Genomic DNA, 25,584 nt, shown 5'->3' with positions numbered 1-25,584 from the left:
GGTGCAACTCCCCAGCTGTGCTAGGGGATGTTCCCAGCACCTTGTTGCATAGATGCAATACACGGGTGGCTCCTGAAAGATGGAAGAAATCAGGGGTGGGATCCCTTCTGTTCAGGGCAAACCAATTAATAATAATCTTAAAATATACTTATACTTCAAGCTTTCCAAGGAGGGAGACTCCCTGTCCTTTTACCCCGAGAGATGCTCTAACATACTGCCACGCAGATGCGGTCCACACGGAAGTACTGCAAAATGCAACCTGATGCTGACAACCAAGTCATCTCACTTCCAAAGCAATCTCTTTGCTCAACATACTCTACTTGCTGAAGTTTTGACCTCAATATTTGAGTTGGGTAAGATTTAGGAAACTCTCTCCAGCCTATTTTGTTCAAACAATGCCTTGGCTCTGTTGCTGCTTGTGTTATCTGCATTTCTTTTCATAGCACTTTCAGCTGATGATTAAGTTGTCTACAAAGTAACCTCTTCTAGGGTAAAGATTCCCTCCAAATTCTAAACAGCCAAAGAATTTGAATAAATAATGAAACCAAAACTCAGCAGCTCAGATTCTGAGGTTTACTTATTATCACCCTCACTCAAGATTACATGTAAGCAGGATTAAAGAGCCAACAAATTCAAAGCAAGAGAGAAGCTATCAATATGGCTAAAAAAACAAGAACAGACCTTGAACTATAATTTTGCTACTGGTATGTATGTGTCATTCAAGACACATTAACCACTGAAGAATACTTGCCTAAAAATCAAGTGTTTTCTACTCATTCTTTCAAACGTAGATCTTGGGAGGAAAGTTGCAACTGCATGCGCAATAAAGTTTCCAAAATACTAAGAACTCTGTGCTGGTCCTAAATGCAAAAGAAAAACCAAAACAGAGCCTGATGCTCTAAGCATGAAAGATAATAGGCAGTAAGTGGGTCTGCATACCTGGGAGACCGGTAGCATACTGGTCTTAAATTATAGAAGCAGTACTCTGGAAGATGATCAGTATCTTCTCAGACATGTCCATGCTTTCAGTGAGGTCTTCAAAGCTCCCATAATTGGAATACTGAAGTGGAGGTAATTTGCTTAAGCCCCAAAAGCCCATTTGCTTGCTTCTGAACCAGCAGAGACAGGAATGAAAACAGAAACACAACAAAATATGCCCTTCCAGGGTCCCGTTTATTAACTGAATACAAAAATAAGATCATTTAAGTGCAGAGGCACAGTAATCCACTCCATGGTGAAAAGAGATCTTAGGTTAGCAGTAAACAGGGTTTACTTGTAAAGAGGTCTGTAAACAGACCTCTTTACAAGCAAGAAGCATACTGAAATATGACACACACTGGATTAAAAGTTCCCTGTTACAACAATACTCCAAACTTCTCATCTGGCTGTTTGGGAGCACTTCACAAAAGGTGACAGCATCCTTTGCTCTGTTTTCCAAGGAGCACATGTGAAACAAATGGAACACGAGGAACTTGCAATGTAACTTCAACTTGCACAGTTGAAGAAGCGCTACAGCATTTTCAAAGGGTGGTAGCTTACCCTTTTTTAGGTTTGTTTTGCAATGAAAATAATGGCCAAAGCTATTGTGCATTATGAAAATGTTAAAAATTATTCCTCTTTTTATGTTTTTACAGCAACCTGTTGCACAGTTAAATAAAAAATTATTTTTTTTCTTCTTAATACAGTACATGGCATTTCTCCTCAATTGCACTAGAAGTAAATTTGGAAGCACTTTCAGTTTGTGTTATAGGCAAATAGGAAGGAAAAACAAGTCAGGCAGACTTTGAAACTCCTTTCCACCTCTCTGCCCACTGTATTATCCCCACCCCTTCACATCTCTGAGTCCACATACATTCCATTGATCAGGTAATCCACTTGCGTGTAATCTTTCTTCTTGTAGCTCTCATAGGCCTGCATGAGAAAAAGAACTATAACAGTTATGAAAAAAACCGTACCAACTAAAAGCACTGCAAGAAGTGAACTTTTATCCACCAAGTACTGAGTCAGAGGCTCGGCAGCAATGAGAAGATACTCATTGTCTTTGTCCTGAGTTTCTGTGAGGTTCAAAGCTGTTGTTTTGGGTGCATCTGTTGGAGCCATGGTTGTTGAAAAGATGTCAGATGTTGAGTTTATGCTGTGCCCAGTCGTAGTTTCCACTGTAGAGGCTGTAGTTAAAACCATGGTACCTCTTGTGGAGCCCAGAAGAGAAGTTGATTCACTCAAGGATCTTGTGGTTGTACTTGCTTCTGGCTTTAGATCTGGCAGTGTGCTGGCATGCAGTGGATTCACAGAGTGAGAACTCTCCAAGGGTTTGAGTGTCATGGTATGACTGGAAGCAGTGGAAGATGTTCTTGCATCCTGTGGGATGAGGGTGGTCAATGTTGTGGTCAGTGTCTTCAGGTCAGCTCCAGCAGTGGTGGAGCTGTTAGAGTGGGGAGCACTGGTGGTGGTGATGGTAGCTGGGTTAGAGTGCTCTGTTTGAGTACCTGCCTTAGAAGTAACAGTGAGGGGAGCAGAAGTAGAAGTGGGGGACAATACTGAGACAGAGCTATTATTTCCTGATTTTTGGCTGGTGACCACAATCTGGGTGACATGGCTGGAAGTGGAAGAAAAGATGTTACCAGAAGTGGGAGAAAAGGCAGTGGATTGCATGGTTTTAGCAATGGTATTAGAACCTCCAGGGGCATTTGAAGCTTTGGCAGTTGTTTCATAAGTGGTAATGAAGACACTTCCATTGGTAATGTTTGCTGTTACAGCTGGGGCAGTAGGGGTGGTAGCACTGCTTGCAATTGATTTGCTTGTGTTTGTTGTGGCATTTCCATTCTCAAATCCAAGCAAATGCCTCAAATGAATTTTGCGAGTTTGAGCAGTTGAGGAAAACAGGTTTTCCACACTGTGTTGGTCAATCTGTGCATTCAGCATCCTCTCCTTTTTCTGTGGATAGCTTTGGTGGGGAAACAGGACTGTTTCCCATTTCCCGCTGACAACTTCTTCAAAAAGACAAAAACAATGAATTTTGTAAGAATAAAATTCTCAAGCTCAAATCTAACCTCAACCCCCCAACATGCACACCACAACACATATTCTGCAGTAGACATAGTACAACTGGAATAAATCTGTCCTGAATTCAGCAAGAACACAAAAACTCAGCCCCCCTGCCCTGTCTTTATTGCACATAATCCCTTTGAGGATTTTTGGTTTGGTTCAGTTTTTTTTACCACAGACCTCTACTATTTACCCAACTAGGGAATTAATTTCACAAAAGTGGAGTAATCAAGTAGAGAGCTACAATGCAGAAGCACATTATCAACAGGAGCAGCATTACAAATGTCAGCTCCTGAAAAGAAGACTCATGCTTTCAAAGTTACACATCATTGATAAAGCCTTTGGGCTTAGATTCATAATTTTCACCTCTCAAAACTGGGCAGAAATTCCCACTTACACCTCCCTACATCAGGATAATTTCCTTCACAACTAGTGTGCAAGATTTATAGTGACATAAACCCCATCTGCTTATCACAGGTTTGGTTGGTATGTTGCAGAGAAACCTTCGCCAACCCAAAAGAACCATGAACAAACTCTTTTTTAAACTTGGGTACAGTGATTTCTTGAAGCATACTTTAAAAGGTTGGTTCCTCAATTACGAATAAGCTTCATTTTGTTATTGCGTCGCTCAATTAAAATTCAATACCCTGGCACTAGAAAGTCACCATGAGCAACTGCTGCTCTGATTATAGAAGCAGCCTGTTGACTCTGGAACAAAATTCTGGCAATCTGAGAGAAAAACAATGCCAAGACATTTTCCCTTCTCTGAAAAAACTATAAATACATCTGTTATGACTTTATTTTCACAAGGACAGCGTGTGGCATGCAAATGCCTTGAATGAATGATGTCTTCAACATGGAAACAAACTGTTACTCGGTAACAGTTACAAAAGTTATTCAAAGACACAGCCTGCACATGCAGGTGCCAGAGACCTTAGGTCGTGGTTATTTCAATCAACTCTACCTACAGAATTATCCTACAGGCATTTCACAATCCATCTCCCTCAGCTGAAAGCCTATTAAGGTCTAAACACAGGCATTTAAAGCAAAAGAACCAGGATCCTGGATTCACCAGGAACCTGAAACATGGCTTCACCTCCAAGTAGATCTTTGATGTCTTGTTCTCCAGCATTTTGGCACACACTCAGCTGGTGACACTGCAAGAAGATGCAGTGGTTCTGGTAGGGCATAGACCAATTACAGTGACGGTTTCCTGAAAACAGCAGAGAAAATGCATTGCTACACAAAACATACCAAACATTCGCTTCATAGCTTTAATTAAAGAATTGGAAAAAACAAACAAATAAACAAAAAAAAACCACCAAAAAAAACCCAAACCCACACAATATCTAAAAGGTCTGCCCTTAAAAGGATCCTGGCTCAGCCTTGGCGAAAATAACTGGAAAGCCAATGAAATCAATATAGCAGCTGCAGCCTACCTACCTGCTTGTCTTCTGGTACCAACATCTAACAACAGCAATTCACTCACCCAGGCAGGGACAAAGAAAGTGCACTATAGTTTGTTCTCATGTAAATGCTAGCATTCATCTAAATATCTTAATGAGGAAAAAAGAATAAATGAGCCAAAACTGAGTAGACATCCATGTCATCACTCAGAGGAGACAGCTCTCGCCTCAGTGCTTGGAGTTACACAGAAATTTACTCTTCATTCTTTGAACAATGATACCATTAGCCACGGGAGCCATCACAGAAATTGTCTTTTACTAAGTCAAATCCCAACACAAGTTAAATAAACTCATCACAGCAAGAACTCTCTTTCCTGGCATCCCTTTGAACTCACTAACTTCTTTCTACATGTCTACGTATACATAACCAAGCTCTGAGGGAAGGAATGAACCTCCTCCAACAAATACTGAGGAGGCATTTTAAACACTATGCCCAGTTTTGGGTTCTCTAGCTTACAAGAGTGGTATTGAAATACTTGAGTGAGTCCAAGGAAGACTATTAGACGTCTGAGGGGCCGAAGCAGATGATTTACAGCAAATCCCAACTCAACATCAAGGGGAAAAGTTAGTTTCTACCAAAAGGGCACTCCAACACTGGGCTAGGGGCCAGAGAGGTCTCTCCATCAGGTCTTGAACAGACAGATCTAAGTTGGAGTTGGACCAGGGAACTTCGAAAGGTCCCTTTTTGCTGTGGTAGCTGCACTGCTTCCATAAGTAACTGATGTTATGTCAGCAAAGGTACAAATTACATCTACGGAAGAGTGCCTAACCAGCTGGGAATGTTATTTTTCCACTTCTCCAAGCAATGTAGCTATGAAGACATCTCCCTGTGCAACTGTAGACTACAACTTAAAACTATAATATCTTAAAAAATAATATCTATTGCTTCTTTACCAACAGTTACATATGTGTAACTATTCTGACAACTAAGCCTCAGGTCTCATGTCTGTAATGACAGAAAGCACAAAAAAAATATTGTTGGGGAAGATGGGAATGGAGAACGAGATCAGTAAAGTTGATCTTAAAACCTAAAGCTAATAACAAAAAAAGACATTTCAAGTCCTTCTTTCCAGATGATCTCTCTGCACATACATTTATGTCAAGAGTTTCTATCTTTTCCACCTCCCTTGACACCAGGTAATGCAACAGACCAGCCATCAAGTAACAAATAGAAATTAAACTGCTTCAGTAGGTTTAATACAGAATGTAAAACTTGGAAAAGTTTATGCTTTTGGGTTCAGTCTTGTGTAATTTCCTGAAACGGAATGGGTCAACTAATTCTAGAGGCTCAAACCCTCTGCTCAAGGAAGCTAACACTCAACTGGACTTATTTTGTACTAACAGATTAGGAGACAACTAAGTGCTTAAAGTCAGCAACAGGGCCAACCACGCAGCCAAATCACGTTGCAGCCCTGACTGCAGACTAACTAAATTCTTTATGTTTCTCTTCTGGAAAAGGCAGCTGATGACCTTTTCTACCCTATCAATATATCAGAAGGTTAAGATGACACGTGCATAGAATTTAGAGATTCTCAGGTGGAGCACACCAACATGAAGTGCTACAGACCCTGAGTGTCAGCACAGTCAGTGTGAACGTGCCATCTGTCTAGGGTTTACCACCTTAAAAAACAGAACCTGGAGTTTTCACAGCTCTGGTGCCTTGGGAAACAAACTCACCCTTACTTTATCTCCTAAATAAAACAATTTATAAAGGTACTTTCTTTCCACTATGAAGGAATGTCTCATGTTTGAACTACAGCTTTGAAACCCCTGGCCATTAAAAGCAGCATCTTTATTATGTTCCTAACAATCTGAATGTCAGATATTCATCCACCTGAGCCAAGGCCTCATCTTCACCACAACATCACCAGCTTTTTGAGCTTTCACGTGTGGCTAGATAGGATTGAGACCTTTGTAAGGACAACTCAAACTCATTTAGAAGTTTAATGCTTTTATAAAGACATCCCAGAGGTAGTGAGCAGAAGGCTTTCATCTCGCCAGATTTGTTTAACCCTGTGCTCAGTTGCAGGATACAAGTAGTTTCTTCTAAGGAAGGAAAAACATAGCAGGGAACAAAGACTACTCGTTCTAGTGCAGCTGTCTACAAGAGCACTGTTTACTTGCAAACATCTGGCAGAATGGAATAATCACTCTTCAATTCAAGTGACCTAACACTGCTTGCACGCTATCAGTGCACACCAAGAGCACATGCATGCTGTTTCTTATAGAAGCTAGAAGGGCCCTGGGAAACAGTTGTTCTGGATTCAATTTAACCAAAGCTGTCAGAAGTTACTACAGCACTGCACAGAGAAGCATAACTGTAAAAGCCTGTAAACAACTGGAATTAAGGAAGAAAATTGTCAGGGGAGCAGTGGAGACCTTCAAGGAACAGAAAACCCAGCTAGAACTACATCTAAGGGACAAGAACCTCACCTGAAGCATCTGGGCTTTGACAAGCCTCCCTGCATTGTTTTTCAGTTGTAAGCCTGTTTATTTGCACTACATGGACTCCTCTCCCTTTCAGGACAGAAAACCTGTGTTCACACATAGAGAAGGAAATCACCAGGAAGAATACAATGGCAGTCCACATCTTCAGGGCTGGCCTTACAGGGAGGCTTCTCTTCCCAGAAGCAATTCTTTCTTATATCAACTTCAGATCCACTGCAATATACCTATTAGAAAAAAAAAACAACAAAACTTTTTATATTCCTATCAGCAGCAATAGAAAAAAAAAAGTACAAAAGGCAGGCAAGTATCATTACACACCACAAACAAGCACAGACACAGAGGCAGGAGAGTACAGACCATTCCCAAATTCACAGAGAGGCTCCTTCTTTGGAAAAGGTACTTTGCTCTTCTTCTCTCAGGTCCCAATGAAGAACAGCTTAAGTCAAAAGCCATGGGTACAAAGTCAATCTCAAAGCACACAAGCATATGACAGCACAGATATGATGCCTTTTGACTCATTCTGGAACCCTTAATGTTGTTCCCAGGCTGAGCAGAAGGGTTTACACCAGCTTAAGTACACCGATAATATGGGGAACTTTAGTCCTGTCCCTGCCTTTATACAGAGTCAGTCAAAACCAAGCACCAAAGGTTGATTTCTGCTTTGATTTTCCTGCTCATTGCAGACAGCTACAGGAAGCTTTGATTGAAAACAAGCAAAAGCCACCATTTCAGATCTTCCAAGACACTACACAGACACATCAACTGTTATGAAGAAGATTCACACCCACAGCAAGCCTTCCTTTCCCCACATAAAACAATAGGCAATGTCTTTCCTTCATTATCAGTGCACACACAAGTCTCTGTCCCAATGGAGGTGCTTTCATTCTTGAAGTCACTGAAGCAGCTCACACTGATATCAGACCAGATCATCGGCTTCTATCTGGATTTACCCTCCCGTTTCTGAGGCTTTTTAAAGCTTTATATGAGCTTCCAAACAGTTCAGCCCAAACCAGACCAATTTTAAGGCTGTGCCCTAAGTAATTTTTAAGGGCAACCCTCTTCCTCATCATTGAAGCAAGCTTTAGTCCTCATCCTGCTGTTATGAAATGTCACAGCCTTCAAAGGGTGTTGAGATTCAACTTTGTGTGACATCTCAAGGATGTATGTGATGACTGCAAAGGCAGCTCACAACACAGAATGAGCAGCATGTGTGAATGGTATAAATATCATAGTGAAGAACATCTAACAGTCATCAGTAATGTGCGTAAGACCCTGATTTAGCCATCCATGCAAGAAGTTTCGGTCTGAGTTCTCAACTCGAGTCCCAACTACACTTGTGAATTTAAGAATCTGACTGAGAGCCTTTTTTCCCCTCCAAGAAAGCCCAAAATAATGTTTATTAGCTTTGACTCACAGATCGCAACATTTTGATGCCTCCTACCACGGAACTTTTGTTTCCAACTTTTCCTTCTTCTTCTATATCCTCAAGCCCCAAAAAGGGCAACAGTTTTAGCTTCAAAATAACCCTGTGTGAAAAGGGGTGAAATATAAACCCCAAGATACCCCAAGCTTTGCAGAGGACAAATAATATACAGGTCCACATTGGACGGTCAAAGAGCCAAAGATGGGGACAAAACTCAATACTAAAATGCAGTGCCTCAAATTCAGCTTCCCTAGCCACCCTACAAATTCCATAAGGAACTCGGAGCCTCCTTCCTGCCCATTTATTCTAGTAAAGAGAGTTATTTTACCTGTTGAAAATAGATGGAGCATTTCTATATCTTCTGCTTTCTCAGAGAGTAGGGGAGCCCAAACTGACTGGGCTGTAGGGTGCTTGCATTGCTGACCTTAGCTCATGCACCCCTGTTCAGCTTTCTCCTTGGAGCAAGTGTGCACAGCGTTGCACTCGCTTTGTGTGAGCAGGTTTCTCAGTGCAGCCAAAAGTTCATGCTTGCGTCATCCCACCTGGCAGCTGGAAATATTTCTAAGTCTGACCTAACAACAGAAGTCTTGGCAAGGAAAGGCAGCTCAGCAGCCCCATCTAGTCCTGTGTACCAGAGACTACGCCTGGTGTCCAGCCAGCACCAGCTTCACCAGGGTCTCTCTCCATTTCACACTACACATGCACAGCACAGACTGACTTTGCTCATTCCTTATCACTTGCTCTTCCAAGTGCACCTTAGCAGGAGTTGAATGAATCAGCACAGAAGAGGAGATAACCTGTGCAATACACAAATACAGCCTTGGCAACACGCTACACTGGCATTGGCTGCTCAGGAAAGCAGCGCCAAGTTTTTTGTCAGGGAATTGGTAATTTATTGGTAATTAATTTGTGCTATTCAGCCAGGCTAACTTCAATACTTTTCCCACTGTTCCAAATTACAAGCCACTTCTACAAGTTTGCCTTTAGCATGCTCTTGCTGTCACTCTTAGCATATATTGTAGATTAACAATTGAAAACTGTGGTTTGGCAAGACGGAGCAAGTGGGAAAGCAAGGGAAGACATGAAATAACTCTGCCCACAAAAGATTTTTCCTAGAACAGGCAGATTGCTGGCAAACAGTAAAAATTCCTTTAACTTACAGCAAATGAACTGGGTTCCCTCACAGACACTATAAGTACTTTGCCTCAGAGCACTGTTTGTCAACCTGCACTCCCACCACAACGTGCCAAAATAACTGCACTTTTTTTAAAGCTCACCAGTCCTAGCCAGAGATGCAGAAAGCAGTATTTGACCCACAGAAAATAAAAAAAGGAAAAAATACATAGTTAATGGTGAATTTTATATTTTAAAGAGTGCAGCTTTTGTTTGCTGTCCCTTTTCAAGGTAAAGGGTTTACAAGAAGCTTTATTTTACAGCCTAAGAAGTGACCCTGAGAATGAACTGCCTATGCAATAATGTATGTATATACTGTTTTAAATAAACTAGTAAAGAATAACAGCAATGAAAACAAACACTTAACACTTGTTACAGAATTTTTTCCAACCTTTACTAATAATTCTGTAGTTACATTAACCACCCTCGAAGAATAAACATCTTCCATTGTATTTTGAAACTGCAGATATAGCAGCATTATATCTATGAATAAATACTATCATTATTATTATAGTTAAAATCTCAGTATTTTAGGACAAATAAAACTGAACCAACCCAAGTACTACAGATATTTGTAAGATTAAATGTTGATCACACTGAGTGTCTTGAAGCTGTTGCGTTAACATAGCTATCTGTCCCCTATTCAAAGAGGTATTTTGTATCCTCAACCACCTTAATTCACTACAAGTCCTTCCCATCATGGCTGACTTTGGTTCCACTCGACTAAAACAACTCCAGAGGAAAGCAAAACCCCAGTACATGACTCTCACCTCTTCCAAAGTACCTGGCAGCCTTTCTGGATTAGGCCAGCACTGGTTTAGCCAAGCTCATACACAAGAGATTTGTCTTCCCTTTCCCTCTCAATAAACATGGTCTTCCTCAGGGGCCAACAGATAATATCTCCCCTAAGACACTCAATCCAAAATTAGAGGCTTAAAACACTTATCAGTGTTCTTTAGCCAATTATAAAAATCCCTTTACAGGTTGCAGACTGAGCATGTGAAGTAGACAAACATAATGCACAGACTATAAGTGTGTCAGTCAGGCAAATAGCTCATTTCCAAGTCCAGCAAGGGGATAACCAGATGCAGTCATACTTTAATGCAGTACAAATGGCACTTGGGATGCTGTATTAAATATCAGAACCCCCAGCTAGATGTGGGTTTTTTGGCCTCTTCCACGTTAGCCAATCCCAAATATCCAGAACAAGAGTTACAATTACTTGCAGATCACTTTTCCTGATTTAACAACTGCCTTTTATAATCACAAGCAACAAGCTGTATTTCTGCCTTCCCATCATACTTCTAGCCAGTTCCACATGGCTCCACATGTGCTCAGAGACCCCACTGAGCACCCACTCCACACACCTACAACCCAGAACAGCACTAATTAAACCTTCTCCAAATTGTGTTGATCCCCAGAAGAAACCACCCTCTGTCTGGAAAATATGATGGAAGAGATGAATGCTACTGTTCCCATCAGAAGTAATTTTGAGAAATCAGGGCAAAATTCACACTCTGAGCATGACCTTCTTCACCTGTAGAGCATCCCCAAGGGAATTAAAAGTCAAAAAAAATCACAGAAGACAGCAACAAATAAAATGTGGGAAAAGACTACACTTTGAAAAATGCAAAGTTCACTTTTGTCATCTGTGGCTATAATTTAGCATATATAACTGAAATAACTTTCAGTCAACAACTGAATGACTGATGACTTTGCAATGTACACACATATCCAGAGGGTACTGCCTGCTGGGTTTCAGAAGAGTTCCTCCCTTCTCGCTGATCTCACAGGGCTCAAGACAAGGAATTTGTACAAATTAAAAAATGCAGAGTATTATTTCAAAGAAAATGATTGGGGTGATGTTTCAAGAGCAGAGAGAAGCCTTTGGAAGATAAATCCCTTGCCTCCATGCCCTCCCAGCCAGACTCAGTTGTTCGTGGTTAAGCAGCTGCAAGGTGCATGCAGGGATTGCACCAGGGTGAAAAGAGAGATGTAGAACTAGAGAAAAAAAAAACACATGGCAAGAGGGAGTGTGGGTGTTAGAGATCACAGGTACAAAGTGTGCAAAGCAAATCATTTAGTGCAACACATGCTCCTTTGAGCTGTCATCGAAGAGCCAGCAGACACTACCTCAAAATTCATTCTTACAAGTGTGCATGGACTAGGTATGAAATAAGGTCAAAGAGTAGCAAAGAAATGTTCTAGCTTCAGTATATCAACAGAGCAGGGAAAACAAAGGTGGGATACCTTTTGCAGACAACAATGCTACTTTCCCATCCAACTGAGAAGACATAAAGGCCTGTTTCCCACTTGCATTTGCTGCTAAACACTTGATGTGTTGTCAGCCCTCTAAACAAGTGCTGTATTACTCTCTTTAGAAAAACAGAATTCAACTAGATTTTGCTAAGGGAAGACAAGCACACCTCATTTGGTAAATCAAGGCAAGAATACAGGAGACAGGGAATCTGCGCTGCAATCCTGAGAAGCATTTCGCTTCCCAAGCTTCTCTCCAAGACTGAAGATGCACATGAAGATAAGTCTGGAAACAGAAGGGGCAGCACCAAAGGTACATGAGGGTGACCCAATGTCAGCTGAGCATGACCAGACGAAGTTATATGATTCTCTGAACAGCAGCTTTAGAGCCATTAAGTTCCTTTGGCTCTCCAAGAAAGTTATTGACAGGCTGCAAAGCTGTTTCTACAACATGTCACATACTACCAACAATGAAGAATGAAAAGACTGTGAAGCAGAGAAGCATTACAGATTACAGAGGAGGAAATACATTGCTAGGTCCCTGGTCTGGGCACAGTTCCTTTGACTTCCTAAGATGTCTGCGCAGTGTGAAGCATTCCCACTTCCTTGGAAAACCAGGATACAACAATCAAAGGCCCATTTTTTGCCCCAATACTGGCTCTCCATGCCCCCATTATTTCCAGTATTAACAAAATGCTCCTGTAGAAAGATGACTGAGGTGGAAAGTGCACAGTTCTACACTTTCAGAGGGAGTTTTGAAGGAAAATGTGCCTAGAAATCATGAGCCCTATCTCATAGATACATTGGCCAGGCTAGAGTGCTGACCAACCAGCTGGATCTGATAAACACCTGGGGCTGACATGAGGGCAGCAGAGCATTAGAGGATGATCTGCTGCAACAGCAGTACGCAAGTTACACATGTTCTGAAATGCAATTCGGAGAAAAAACATTGCCAGCTCAGATCCAGAAGTTCATCGCTTATATTCCCTCTCCTATACAATTCTGCAGTTAACACGGCACAGTTGGCCACATATTACAGAAGAGCTGGCACATTAGCAGCATACTCCTTGCTGCAGCAGACAGAATAGGGTATTGGATGGACACAGGCTTGGTCTGCTGCTGCCTTTTCTGATGTTTTTCCCAATACACATCCACAAAAAAGAGACTTAAAAAATCCTACAAAGCCAAAAAGCCTACATGGACTGCATCACACTAGAATCTGTTAAGGACAAGAGCCCAATAAGCAAAATCATTTTAATTAGGCAGCGATAAAGTTATACATCTTCTCCTCCCCTAAATATAAACCACCTCCTTCAATTTGTAGTGTAGTCTCCATCTATGGTTAAATCTCCCATCAATCTGCATAACAACACCCCGCAGGAAAGGTGACTGCAACACTTACAGCAGCATCTACAAGCTTCAGGGAATGAGCCTGCTTCTCACCCCATCCCACCACCGAGGAGGCTGGGGGTGCACACGAAGTCAGATGGGACACAGCCAGGATAGGTGACCCCAACTGACCCAAGGGATATTCCAGACCATACAGCATGATGCTCAGCATATAAAGCCGGGGGAACAAGAAGGAAGGGAGGGATGTTTGGAGTGATGGTGTCTGTCTTCCCAAGTCACTGTTACCCGTGATGTAGCCCCACTTTCCTGGGGATGGCTGAACACCTGCCTGCACATGAGAAGCGGCGAATTAATTCCTCGGTTTGCTTTCCTTGCATGCACAGCTTTTGCTTTTCCTACTAAACTCTAACTCAACACAAGAGTCTTCTCACTTTTACCCTTCCATTTTCCTCCCTCACTCCATGTGGGATTGAACAAGTGGCTCTGTGGGGCTGAGTTGTGAGCTGGAGTTAAACCACAATAGGCAAATTTAGCTACACTGGGGCTCATGGGTGCTTTTTTTAGGTTAGTTTTGTTTCAAATATTACCAGCTTTACCCATTTCCATCTTTCAGTGCCTCTGTTCCCTACCTGTATTCCTCCCTCAGGTGACAAGGCAGACAGATTACATAGCTGAGGACAGTCCACACTGTCACCATTGAGGCTTCACAGCCACAACACTTTGCCTCTGAGGAAATAAATGTTAAAGCCTAAAACTCCAAACCAGCATCACCCATCCATCATCCTTTCTCCCTTTCTCCCCCTCTCTCTCATCCAATGCTGAGAAATACTACTCAGCAGGACACTTTTCCTGTGAAAAATGATCAGATAGCTATTTGATTTATGAAACTGTGCCTTGTTTTGAAATATCTGAAACAATCTAGTTTTAATATACAGAAAAGTGAACTGCCAAAGGCTAACTACATAAAGCTGTGAGTGAACAATAAATCTGTCAACAAAAATACCTCCAAGCAATAAAAACATGTACTATGGCTCAACTGCAACCTTCCCTAGTCTGATCTGAACCTGAAACAGATAGCAAATTTTCAGACATGGTATTGTCTCATGGGAACAGGAGATCAAATGTAGGGCATTTCATACCATGTGTTTCAAATTAAACGGCTTTCAACAAGACCCTCAAAGGAACCATCCAGTGGCTCCCACATGAACTCTGCAGCCATTGATCTAATACAGAGCAAAGTTGATCAAGAAGGGTAAAAGGCAAACTCATGACTTTGGTTTTCTAAGTGCCTGCAGAATCAGGCACTCTGCAGCAAGGGTGGTTCATGGTTGCTGACAGATGGCATTAGAAGCTAGAACCAGCACAGTGCACATGCACAGGAATAAATTGTGCCTGAGGTGCTATTAAATTCAAAACTGACAAGTCTGGAGCTAACAGAGACTTAAACAAGCAGCAACTTCAGCCTGAAGGTACAAGTTACCAAGTGTTACTTTTGGAGCAAGTAAAACTGTCAACATGTTGAAGTTTGGTCACCCACCCACCTCCTGCCCTGCAGAATTTTACCATAGTCAGCAAATTCCTGGCAATACAGATCAAGTTAAATTTCACTGAAATGCCATCCTTCACTCCAGATATTTTTGAGAAATCATTATGCTCCTCTATGGGTTCATGTCGCCATAACGCTAATTTTAGGTCTGTAGAAACAGAGGACCCATCTCCATCCAGAACACAAGGTTCTGCAACTTTCCTCAGGAATTTAAGCCTGTGCATGGTTTTCAGCAAAGATGGCACCTTATGTTACAAAAGCACCAGGCAGTACTGTGGGGAGCTCAGAAACTGAAAAGAAAGTTCAGGCAGCCTGGAAACAGCCAAACATGGTCCCAGTGCAATGACTGAAAGGAAACTTCTGCTCAGCGCTAAAAGAACTTGAAGAAAGGAAAGCATTTTTGGCTGTTTCTCCTTTCTGCAAGGAAGTAGGATCTTTGTGCATATCCTGAAATACAGAGAATAAATACAAATTAAAAAAAAAAAAATCAAAAGATATGTGCCTCCACCTTCCCTTATCCTCACAAGCAAAACATCCTGAAGGCTACTAGATTATAGGAGGTTTCTTCTTTTTAAGCAAACAACTCAGGTTAAAAAACAAAGGTAGCTTCATACCAAAGATCTCCCAGGTAAGATGCAGCAAAAAGACACTCCAGCTTATCTTATCACAATACAATATGATACTGGGGGCCTTTTCACTATACATAAATCACAAATACATAGCACAAATCAAGAGATTCTTCCTAAAGTCTTCAAGCCAGGAACACATTTATAGTGACACCAAAAAGGTTTGTTGGTGCATGCCTCCTTGCTTTGTGATTTTGACAGCTTGAAGGGCATGGAAATCACAGGGCAGGGTGGGGAAGCTTGGCCAAGTCTATTTTTTCTAAACAAAATAAAAATCAAATGCAGTAGCAGCTTTCCTAAACATTGGTGACCTTCCCTGTGGCAGGTTCTTCATAGCCAGTAAGTATTCACCAACATGAATGTAAACCTGTGGGTTATCAGAACCTAGAGGAAAAACATCCTTCCCTCTCCTTACTTCATGGCAGCATCTGCAGAAATGCTTCAGCCCAGCTCTTGGGTATCTTGTCTCCTACATGGCAGCAGGGCAGCAGCTACCTCGTTGTAGGTTCCCTCTTTTCAGTTTCAGGGGAACTCATTTAAGCTTTGAGTCTTGATGCTCAAAAACTGCTAAATAAGTCAAAGTAAAATAAGCTTGGTTTGAGCTCCTCAAAGCTTTTCCAGTACACACGTCTTTGTACCAAAGAGCCCCTCATTGATGGAAGAGGGACAGTACAGGTAGCAGCAGGTTCTTCTGAACCTTTCTGAGCTTGATATAGAAGAAAGTCTGTCTTTCTGTCTTCTGCTGATGTCACTGAGGAGAATTCCAAAACTATTCCATGGGGATACTTGAATCTCACCATCTAACCAAGAGAGATTACAACTACCACAAACATTATGTTTCACTCATGTAACCAAACAGTCAAGTACTTTCAGGACTTAGTGGAAGTACCTTCGCAACTTTCCTTTGCCAGTGTGGAGAAATTAAAGGCTTCCTCTGCCCTAGAAAACAGTGCTTCTGCCTCCAGCAGCTTCCCAACAAAATCCAGCTTCTGTCTCAGCATTCAGCTTCTCGGGCACCTGAGCCACTTTACAGTAAGGCACTTTCACTTCAATTGCCTGAAATCGTATCACAAGGTAAATCTTTCCAAGCAGATAACGGAGCAGAAAAACTGTACTGCAGTGAGGATTAGGTGTTCTCAGCATGCATTGGGGGGTTTTGGAGTTGGTTTTGTTTGCCTTTTTTTTTTATGACAGCCATCTAAGAGGAATTACATGTCACATCTTGCTTAGCAAATCCTCTAGCACTGACATACAAGTACAGAAAACTCTCTACCTACACAGATGCATATTAACATCTACAACATCAAACAATCTCTAGCCATTTACACTGCATGCCCACCACTTCAGTCTTTGCTTTTTAGAACACTTTTCTCCAGCAATAACTTTCCTGGAGATGAGACAAAAATACCGAAATAAATTTGTACACATATTTACAATTTCTGTCCTTCATCCAGACGTCTTTTATGCAGATGAATTGCCGTATGAAATGCAGTGTTACAGCTGGATGGCATTTATGATATCTTGCTTAGAACAACTGTAAATGGGAATGCTTGAGTCAGCTGTGTATCACAATTTTGGAGAATGTATTTTAACTCCAGAAGGGACCTCTGCAGGTGTAATCTTACCGACTTACTGTAAACAAATTTGTCACAAGTCATGCAATAACTTAAGAGCTCATTCAGTAGAAGGGTTTGCAGTTTTTGGTCAGTTCCCAAGGGACAGCTTGCCTATTCCACAGTTTGCATGACATCTGTTTCAACTTTCAGAGGGGTCAAGGACGAAGTGCAGAACATAACACCCAGAAAGAACTGCTTACAAATATTGCCAAAACCTGCAGGGGAAAAAAAAAAGCAACCAAAACTCACAAAACACCCACCTCACCTCACCAGCATTTTCTGTTTATATTTTATTTTGAAACACTTTCATTCAGATATTCCTTATGAAGATGAGTTATCAGCACCAGAAATTCACTTCTGCTACTTCACTGAATATATTTCAGTGCATAAACACATATCCAGCTTCTACACATTACGAGATTTTCAAAGCCTAGAAAACCTTGCTCCCTTTGCAGTGAGAGAAAAGCAACAAACAGGAATCTACGGATATATGGGATTCAGTCAAAAGCTATTTGCTAAATAGCAAACAAACAAAACTTCCTGCTTTTGCTTATCAAGTCAGCTGGTAACAAAAGCCACCTGCATTACAGCTCAACTCAGACCACGTGCTTCTCAAACTCAAGCAGCAAGTGTCCCTGAAGAACATTATCAGCTGTTTCCACATCAGCAGATCTGTCTTTGGCAGTAATTATTCAAATGCACAAAGCAGGTTTAACTTTATATATGAGAGTAAGTCTAGCAGAACTAGTGGAACCTGTGACCTGCATAAAACTGAGTCATGTAACTGCTGGCAGGCTCATGACATTGCATTCCCTTGCTGGCTTCACCAACCAAAACGTGGCCACTAGGGTCAGTTCTACCCCAGACATTCTCCATGATGCATTTCAGCCACAGTACACGCCAACTCATCTCATGGCCACCACAGCCAGAACACATGGATCCTGCCATTTCTACAACACAAATATAAACTGCTGGCAAACTCTTAAAAAGAAATCATCATAGATGAAGATATAATTCATATCTCAGCAATGTGTGCTTGCTGCCCAGAAAGCCAACTGTATCCTGGGCTGCATCAAAAGCAGCGTGGCAACACATTGAGGGAGGTGATTCTGCCCTTCTACTTTGCTCTGGTGAGACTCCACCTGGAGTGCTGTGTCCAGCACCTCTCCTATGAAGACAGGTTGAGAGAGTTGGGGCTGTTCAGACTGGAGAAGGCTCCAGGGAAACCTCATTGTGGTCTTTCAGTACTTAAAAGGGGTTATAAGAAAGAGGGAGAGTGACTTTTTACAGAGGCAGATAGTGACAGGACAAGGAGAGATTTAGATTAGATGTTAAGAAGAAATTCTTTGCTGTGACAGTGGTGAGGCATGGGCTCAGAAAAGTTGTGGATGCCCCAGCCCTGGAAGTGTTCAAGGCCAGGTTGGATAGGGACCTGAGCAACCTCGTCTAGTGGGCGGCATCGCTGCTCATGGCAGGGGGTTTGGAACCAAATGATCTTTAAGGCCACTTCCAAACCTAACCATTCTATGATTCTATGATCTAGGGAATAAATACTCTTTGCTTGGACATGGAGAATTTCAAGATACCACTGGGCATTTCTCATTCAGCAGAAACTCCCTTCCTTAGCCCCCTTAATAAGCTAATCTCCTGTTTATTGTATGGAAAAAAAACCAGAAAGCTTTTTTCCACTACGTTCTCCTTTTTTAATTAGATACGGGAATTTAAATCTAGATGCTACTGCCAGCAAGACAACATACTGATGATGTAAAGTTTCATCACAAGGACTGATGATAGAAAGGAGCTTTGCTGAGACAAAAACATCAGCCCAACCTTTGTAATACAGACCAGCCCATGGAACAACAGGGCATCAGTTCAAAAGAGTGGAGTGCAGGTAAGATAGACCAACCCTCCCTTATCTTATAGGTGTGAGAAGACTGAGTCATTTGTGTATAGCTACAGGAACTAGTCAGAGCTGGAAATGAAAATCAAGTCTCTTGAAATCCAGCTTAGTACATAACTACAAGAGAGTTTACTTTTCCTATGAAAGCATATGCTTATTAAGTGTGCCATTAAGAGCATCTCAGGAACATCCAGAAATACCTGCTGTGGAGTTCGTCTTTTCTGAAGGAGAGGTGGAAGAGGAGTGTTCCTATAACATAAATCGCGTACAAATCAAAATAATACTGACATTCAGTGCATGATGTACATTGAGAAATGAGGAAATGAAAGGGTAACACAAACGCACGAAACAGCCTCTTCTCCAATTAATGGTTTGCTTAATCTTAGACAGATCCCAAATATTTCCCTTCAACCAATTTGCATTCATAACACTTCTACCTTTATTTCCTGTTCTTCAATTTATTCCCAGTTCATGAACAGGGATTAATTTTGCCCTCACCCATCTGCACATGCTCAGTTCCTGCTGACTTCTACAGAGTTTCTCTCTACTAATTGACTTGTTTTACAGCAGTTTCAAATCTATCCAGAGAGAGCAAAAGGAAAAATAATGATTTTGAGTGTAGAAACTTACCATGCAAACACTTGTAACTGTTTTCTTGCTGCCAGGAATTATTGTGCCTTTAGGGGAAGCAAAAGCCAATAAAAGCCTGGATGCAGTAGGACTACAGCTGAAAGCATAGGAAAAAAATGTGTAAAATATTATTGTATGCAACCAGAGAGACATTTCTCTGAGACTGATAAAGCATTTTCACAAAGAGGTGGAAGAGTACAAAGGTTTATCCTGCTTTTTAATACAGAGAAGCCAAACAAAAAAAAAAGATAGAGGGGAAGACTCAGCAAAAGAACATGCTTAATCCTATTAAAATTAATGAGATTTCATCCTGGTCTCCACACACAAGTTGTGCTAGGAGTTTAACTTAAGTGGATTTAAAACCAGATTTAGCTAAAGTGCTGCAAAGTCTCCCCAAGCCAAACAAATATAAATGCAAACCAAGCATACACGTAAAATTCAATGCAAATTTTATCAAGTCACTCCCCTCCACTCCCACACCTTTTTCTTTTTCTTAATAAATCTGAAACCAGGACACCAGGGTACATCAGAAGTACATGCTCAAGTGTTTTCCTGGACTATTGTATAAGCAGTTCTCCAGGCCTGGCACCAAGTCAGAGTCAGATGGAGTCCAGGGAAGGCAATCCCAATGCCCTCCTGGGCAGTCATTGTTAGCAGAAGCAGTGACAGTTGTGAAGAGGACTTGTTGAATGTCTCAATAAATTAATAAAAGGCTCTTGCACACAGACAACCTCTCCTTCCCTCTTTGTGTACTTAGGGAATAACAGAGGTAGCTGTGGGGGCTTGGACACTCCATAGCCACGTCTGCAGAACACAATTTAGCTGTCCTTTAGAGGACACAGCCTAACTGAGACTCCCCACGCAAAGGTGTCAGGAGCTGTGGTGATGTAGAGAGATAATCCAGGCACACAACTGCAACCTGCACTGACTGTGCAACCTTCCTGCTCAAATGAAGGACCAGCTGGTTCCTCGAGCAGAGTACAAATGGACTGTGGGTCCTGTCACATGCACTGGGGGACAGTCCAGCTGGCTGCAAATAAACAAGTACCCATATCCCTGGCTCTCTGCCCTCTGTTCCTTTCTTCAAACCACATTGTCCTACAAGAAAAAACAAACAAACAAGTGTGGTCTCCAAACAGTTGACAAGCTATCATGTAAAACAGGAGGAAAGGATATGATGGAGAATCCAGACTCACATGCTGTCAATCCAGAGATCTCACATTCTGCCAAGTGCATTTAAAGACCAGCTTTCCCACCATGGCAATTGCAGCCACTGGGGACAGTGTTTCAGCCCCATTTTGCTTGACAAAGACTACACAGCACCAGCTTGGTATCAGTGCAGTAGCATGCCCACCTTTCAGCACTGAAACCCAAGACCTGATCCTTGAGGCCATGCCCTAGAACAGCAAAGAAAAATAAAGCCAGCAAAGGCAACAGAAGACTGTCAGAAGTTTTGCACCTATGCTGATGGACATTCAAAATTGCCCTAAGGAAACCTCATTCCAGTGAAATCACAGTAACAGCAAAGCAGAGCCCTCAGCTAAATGCTACTCTACACACCAGCAAGGCAATCATGTGGTTCCACTGAGCTTTAAAACCCACTTCTGCAGTTCTTGCCACTTGCTTTTGTTGGATAAGTTGTTTACAGGAACACACAGCAAGGTCTATGCAAACATTCCTTCAAGAAGGGGTCCCCATACCATGCTGGCGATAAGTTGTCCTTTCCTGAATGAATTGCTGTACCACAGGCACCTTGGGCACCTTACCTGCACATTGACTGACTTGGATTGCCAGCAGTCAAAAGCTGGAGGAGCTGCGAACAACATTTCCAAAGTGTGCAACCAGGTCCTGCCTGCACCAATTTTCAGCATTATTACTGTCCCTGCAGTGCCAGCAGCATACTTATACCCCACCTATCAATTCACAAGCCCCACTGACTGCTCCAAGTCTAAGCTGTAGAAAGGGAACCAAAAATTACTGGAGGAACGAATGTGTTAAATCCTTAATACCTCTCAGGACTTCTTGGCTTCCCAGTCAACAAGGTCAACAGCCTCGGGAGGAGCCCCTTCCACACCCAAGCAGGCTGGGTATCATTGACAGGTGAGGTATGACAAAGGATTACACCTGCAAGACAGGCTGGAAGTTGGAAAGGGAAGCAACCCTGATGAGCCAGAGCACAGTGTCAGATGGCATCCAGCAACAGCGCTCTCAGCAGGGATATTGCCCTCACGGTCCTTTTAAGGGCAGGAGGAAAAAAAGCCACAATGATCACCTAGTCTGGTTCCTGGTGCAGCATAAACCGTAGAGGTTCATTCAACAATTACTGTGTCAACAGGGGGTGGGAAGGGTCTCTCATCTACCACACAAATGGACTTTGTACCAGCTGTGTACACAGGGACAAACATCTCCTTAAGAAAGGCATCCTATCCCAATTTAAACACCTAAAAGGGAAAATGGCCAGCTGGTGTGGATTGTCATTGCTCTGCAAGGGAGTTGTAGCAATGCACAGCAGCCGAGGATCTATATGCAAGTGTCAGTGAACTGACTGCTTTTTCCTCTGGCTTTCCCAGTGCATAATTGCTTTTGGTATTAGAAGTTTGTATCAAACACAAAGCAACAATTAAAAGGCAAGGATAAATCTAAAACGCACTGCATTAGCAATGTCTGAACATGCTTATATGTGGCGTCCAGGGATGAGAGAAGAAACCGGTCAGAGCAGATGGATTTGAGCCTGGCTGTTCAGCACTCACACGCAGGTAATGCACATCTTCATACGGAGACGAGGGATACAAGGAAATGCATGTGCATGACACCCAGCCATCCCCACCACTGCTCTGAGCCATAAGCCCAGCATCACTCAGAACACGCACAGCGGCCAGGATGAAACAGACACTACAATACCCTGGTTTGTGGGAACATAGCAGAGCAGCAAGTTCTTTCCTCCTACATCTAGGTTCCCCCACAAATCTTCACTGCAAATATGCTGGCATAAACTCTAGCTGGACTTGCTCAATGGCTCTTTCAGTTTATAAAACTGTGTCCAAGTGTGGATGATGAGTCCAAGTGTGGAGTTAACTATGTGTCAGAGCATGGGGAAACATCAGCAGAACTGTATACTAAAAGTGTCATGGAGAAAATTTTTATCCACGCTTTAAAAAAAAAAAAAGGCAAGAAACTCTATCCAAACAAATCAATTCTTTACACTTCCTTCAAGCAAAGTTTTGGACATTTCCAACACGCACTGTTTTAAACAAACATCTCCATTCCTTAATGTCCCTGCAATATTTTCCCTTGAAAATTTAGTCAGTAACATACAACTGAAAAAGTCTGCTAGTATGTTTCTAAGTAGTTACATTAGCTAACCCTGTAATCCAAGGTATGCATCTCCACATTTTAGATACATTATCAGGCATTCAGCATCGATGTTTTTCATCACCGTAGCTGGAAATTTTTTTTGCAAATTACTCCCAGAGCCTTCAAAAAGTCTGTGCCAGGAGACTTTCCTTAGAAGGCAGAGGCTTCAGGTTGTATGGATGTGCCAATTAGAATTTCAATAGCAGATAACCAGATGCAAAGTCTGTTTTCTGGCAGATGGGTTTATAAATCCAGTAGGGAATTTGCAATTAAAACAAAAAAATAAAGATGTCCTCACCAACATGTTAAGAGGCATGTAGCCTGGAACTTCTCCCAGAAAAGTACTAAAACAATACATGTGTGTATACATACATGATATATATATATATATAAAACCTAGAACCAAGCAGCAAAAATGCACAGCACATTCTCTAATCTACTACAGACATGAAAGCTAATAAAAATGGATAGATTCCTTCTAAACTATCCATTATCATATAATGGACTGTATTAATCTATATAGTAGTGATTGATTATGGTAGACAGTTTGGATTAATACAAAAATACATGCACTGCAGAGAGAGAAACACTGAATCAACACACATTGCCTAGTTTTCAAAGCTACTGTTCTATCACAAACCCTCTGAGGTCTAAAGGGCACCAAATGCTCACTATCAGCGAGTTTACCTCACTCATCAAGGGTGCATTGCAATTTAGCTTAAGGTGCAAAGGACTAGTGTTTCTTGGGTTTGTTCCTCCAGTAAGCAGGCAGCTAACTCACTTTAATAGGAAACAGGAGTGGTGTTGCATGACCAAGCCTGGCAGAGATTCAGTCAGCTAACATCCAGGACATCAAGGTACTTCACTTGACAGGATCCTGTAACATGAGTTTTCTTTGCCAATCCTAAAAAACAAAGATTAGGAGACAGAGGGGAAAGTGAAAGGATTTGCTGAATCCATCAGAAGATCCACTGCAATAGGATTTCCCCACAGGATGCTGTATTTGAGAGCTTGGTCAAAGAACAGTATTTATTCTTCCTACCATTTACTGGATTCCAGCTGACACCTTGCTAACATTGCCCAGGGTACAGTTAAACCTTCTGAAAACCTTTACTTAAGGTAGGAAAAGAGGTGAAAGATTTCAGTGCGATACCACACAAAGCAGGATGCCACTTTCAAGGGTAATCCCAACTGTACACACTCAACCTTACTTATACAGACACACGATATATTTACATATCAGTGATGCCACGCATAAGGGTGGCGTCTCCTAAGGACACCGTACCTTTGAGGTGGTCCACAGGGCCTAAAAATGTTACTCTCAGGCAGTGAGTTACTTGCTGAGTCAATCACCTCTCTTCCCCACAAGGAAACCCAGTTTTCCCGGTTCCCACCTCCCCAGGAACAAAATCATCTACAAGCATCCACACGCTGCAGGGGAGCAGAGTCACCGCTCCCGCCGCTGCTCCGGGGGGAAATGCAACTTATCGGAAAATTTATTCGCAACTCCTGTGACAAATTTACTTCCAACTTATGTGGCAGTTCGTGGGAGCGGCTGCGAGGCTCCCGCTCGCCCCTGGGCCGCGGCTACTCGCCGCCCAACCCACTCCCGCTCCGCGGCCCCCCCGGACAGCCCCGGCACCGCCGCTCGCCCCGCACCGCGTCCCTCCCGCCCGCGCTCCCCCAGGCCCAGGACGAGACACCGACCGCCCGCAACTCACGACGTGGCGGAGCCCGGCGGAGGACGCGGCCGTGGGGCAGGAGAGGCGCTCACCCCGTGCGGCCCCGCGGGCAGGGAAAGGCAGGGAATAGCAGGGATGGGAAAGATCCCTGGAGACCCCGGCCCCGCCACATGCCACAGCCAAACCCCGCCCCGGACACGCCCCTCCGCACCCCATTGGCCTGCTCTCCTATCGCCCCGCCCCCTACCGCCATGGCCCCGCCTCCTCGCGCGGCCCCGCCCCTCGCGTCTCGCCCCGGAAAGGCCCCGGGAAGGCGCCGGGGGCAGAGGGTGGGGCCGCCCGCGGAAGTGACGCGTGCGCCGGCCCCTCAGGGACCTGTGCTGTCCCTGTGAGAAATTGTGTATGAATTACCTTGCTGTTGTTATTTTTAAGTTACCCTGAGCGTGCTCCACAGCTTAGGGTTCGTGGGGTTTTAAGAGTTCGGTCTAGGATACAGCAGTGACAAGCTGCGCTCGCAGGAGGGTATTCTGCTCCTCCTCCTCCTGGGTTTTTCATAGCGTGAACTCCGGCGTCACCCCCTGCGAGTTGTGGAACAGCAGTAGGAGTGGCTTTGTCAAAGCTCCCTTCACTACCAACGCGTTTTGCCCGTGTTTTCGAGGCCAGGGTAGATGGAGCTCTGAGCAACCTGGTCTAGTGGAAAGTGTCCCAGCCCGTGGCAGGGGGATTGGAGCGGGGTGATCCCTAAGGTCTCTTTCAGCCCACGCCATTCTATGATTCATAATCACCAACAAGCAGGAACAAAAGTTAGGAAAATGTACAGGATAACAGCTTCTTGCTACCCTGAACTGTGAAAAACATATATTCCATCATAATCTAGGAATGAATGTTCTCATATAACTCATACTCTGTGCAAGTCTCCAGTTTACTAGACATGGCAGTCAGTCCACTGATGTAGCGGGTTGACTGTGGCTGGACGCCAGGTATCCACTAAAGCTGCTCTCGCACTCCCCTCAGCAACTGGACAGAGGAGAGAAAATATAACGAAGGGTTCGTGAGTTGAGAGTAAGTA

General features: G+C 42.9%; 1 protein-coding gene across 5 annotated transcripts; it reads right to left on the bottom strand.

The window, feature by feature from the left end:
- Positions 1-1,152: 1,152 nt before the first annotated feature.
- On the bottom strand, positions 1,153-24,999 carry CUNH11orf24 (chromosome unknown C11orf24 homolog). Of its 5 annotated transcripts, XM_027703553.1 has the most exons (7): positions 24,555-24,692; positions 23,615-23,737; positions 19,480-19,576; positions 19,050-19,098; positions 6,945-7,183; positions 4,142-4,258; positions 1,153-2,990 (listed from the first exon to the last, which is right to left on the bottom strand). In XM_027703553.1, the coding sequence occupies exons 5-7, from the start codon at positions 7,099-7,101 to the stop codon at positions 1,831-1,833; spliced, it is 1,434 nt and encodes a 477-aa protein (XP_027559354.1). In that variant the 5' UTR covers positions 7,102-7,183; positions 19,050-19,098; positions 19,480-19,576; positions 23,615-23,737; positions 24,555-24,692; the 3' UTR covers positions 1,153-1,830. The 5 variants fall into 5 exon arrangements, with proteins under 5 accessions (XP_027559354.1, XP_027559370.1, XP_027559362.1 ...); XM_027703569.1 differs by lacking the exons at positions 19,050-19,098; positions 24,555-24,692 and adding an exon at positions 24,927-24,999; XM_027703561.1 differs by lacking the exon at positions 19,050-19,098 and having other exon boundaries at positions 24,608-24,698.
- Positions 25,000-25,584: the final 585 nt, after the last annotated feature.

Source organism: Neopelma chrysocephalum, unplaced genomic scaffold, assembly GCF_003984885.1.
Source record: "Neopelma chrysocephalum unplaced genomic scaffold, ASM398488v2 Primary Assembly neopelma1_24, whole genome shotgun sequence".
Lineage (NCBI taxonomy): Eukaryota > Metazoa > Chordata > Aves > Passeriformes > Pipridae > Neopelma > Neopelma chrysocephalum.
The sequence above is the reverse complement of the archived record's forward strand: the minus strand, read 5'-3'. Positions and strand labels throughout refer to the sequence as shown.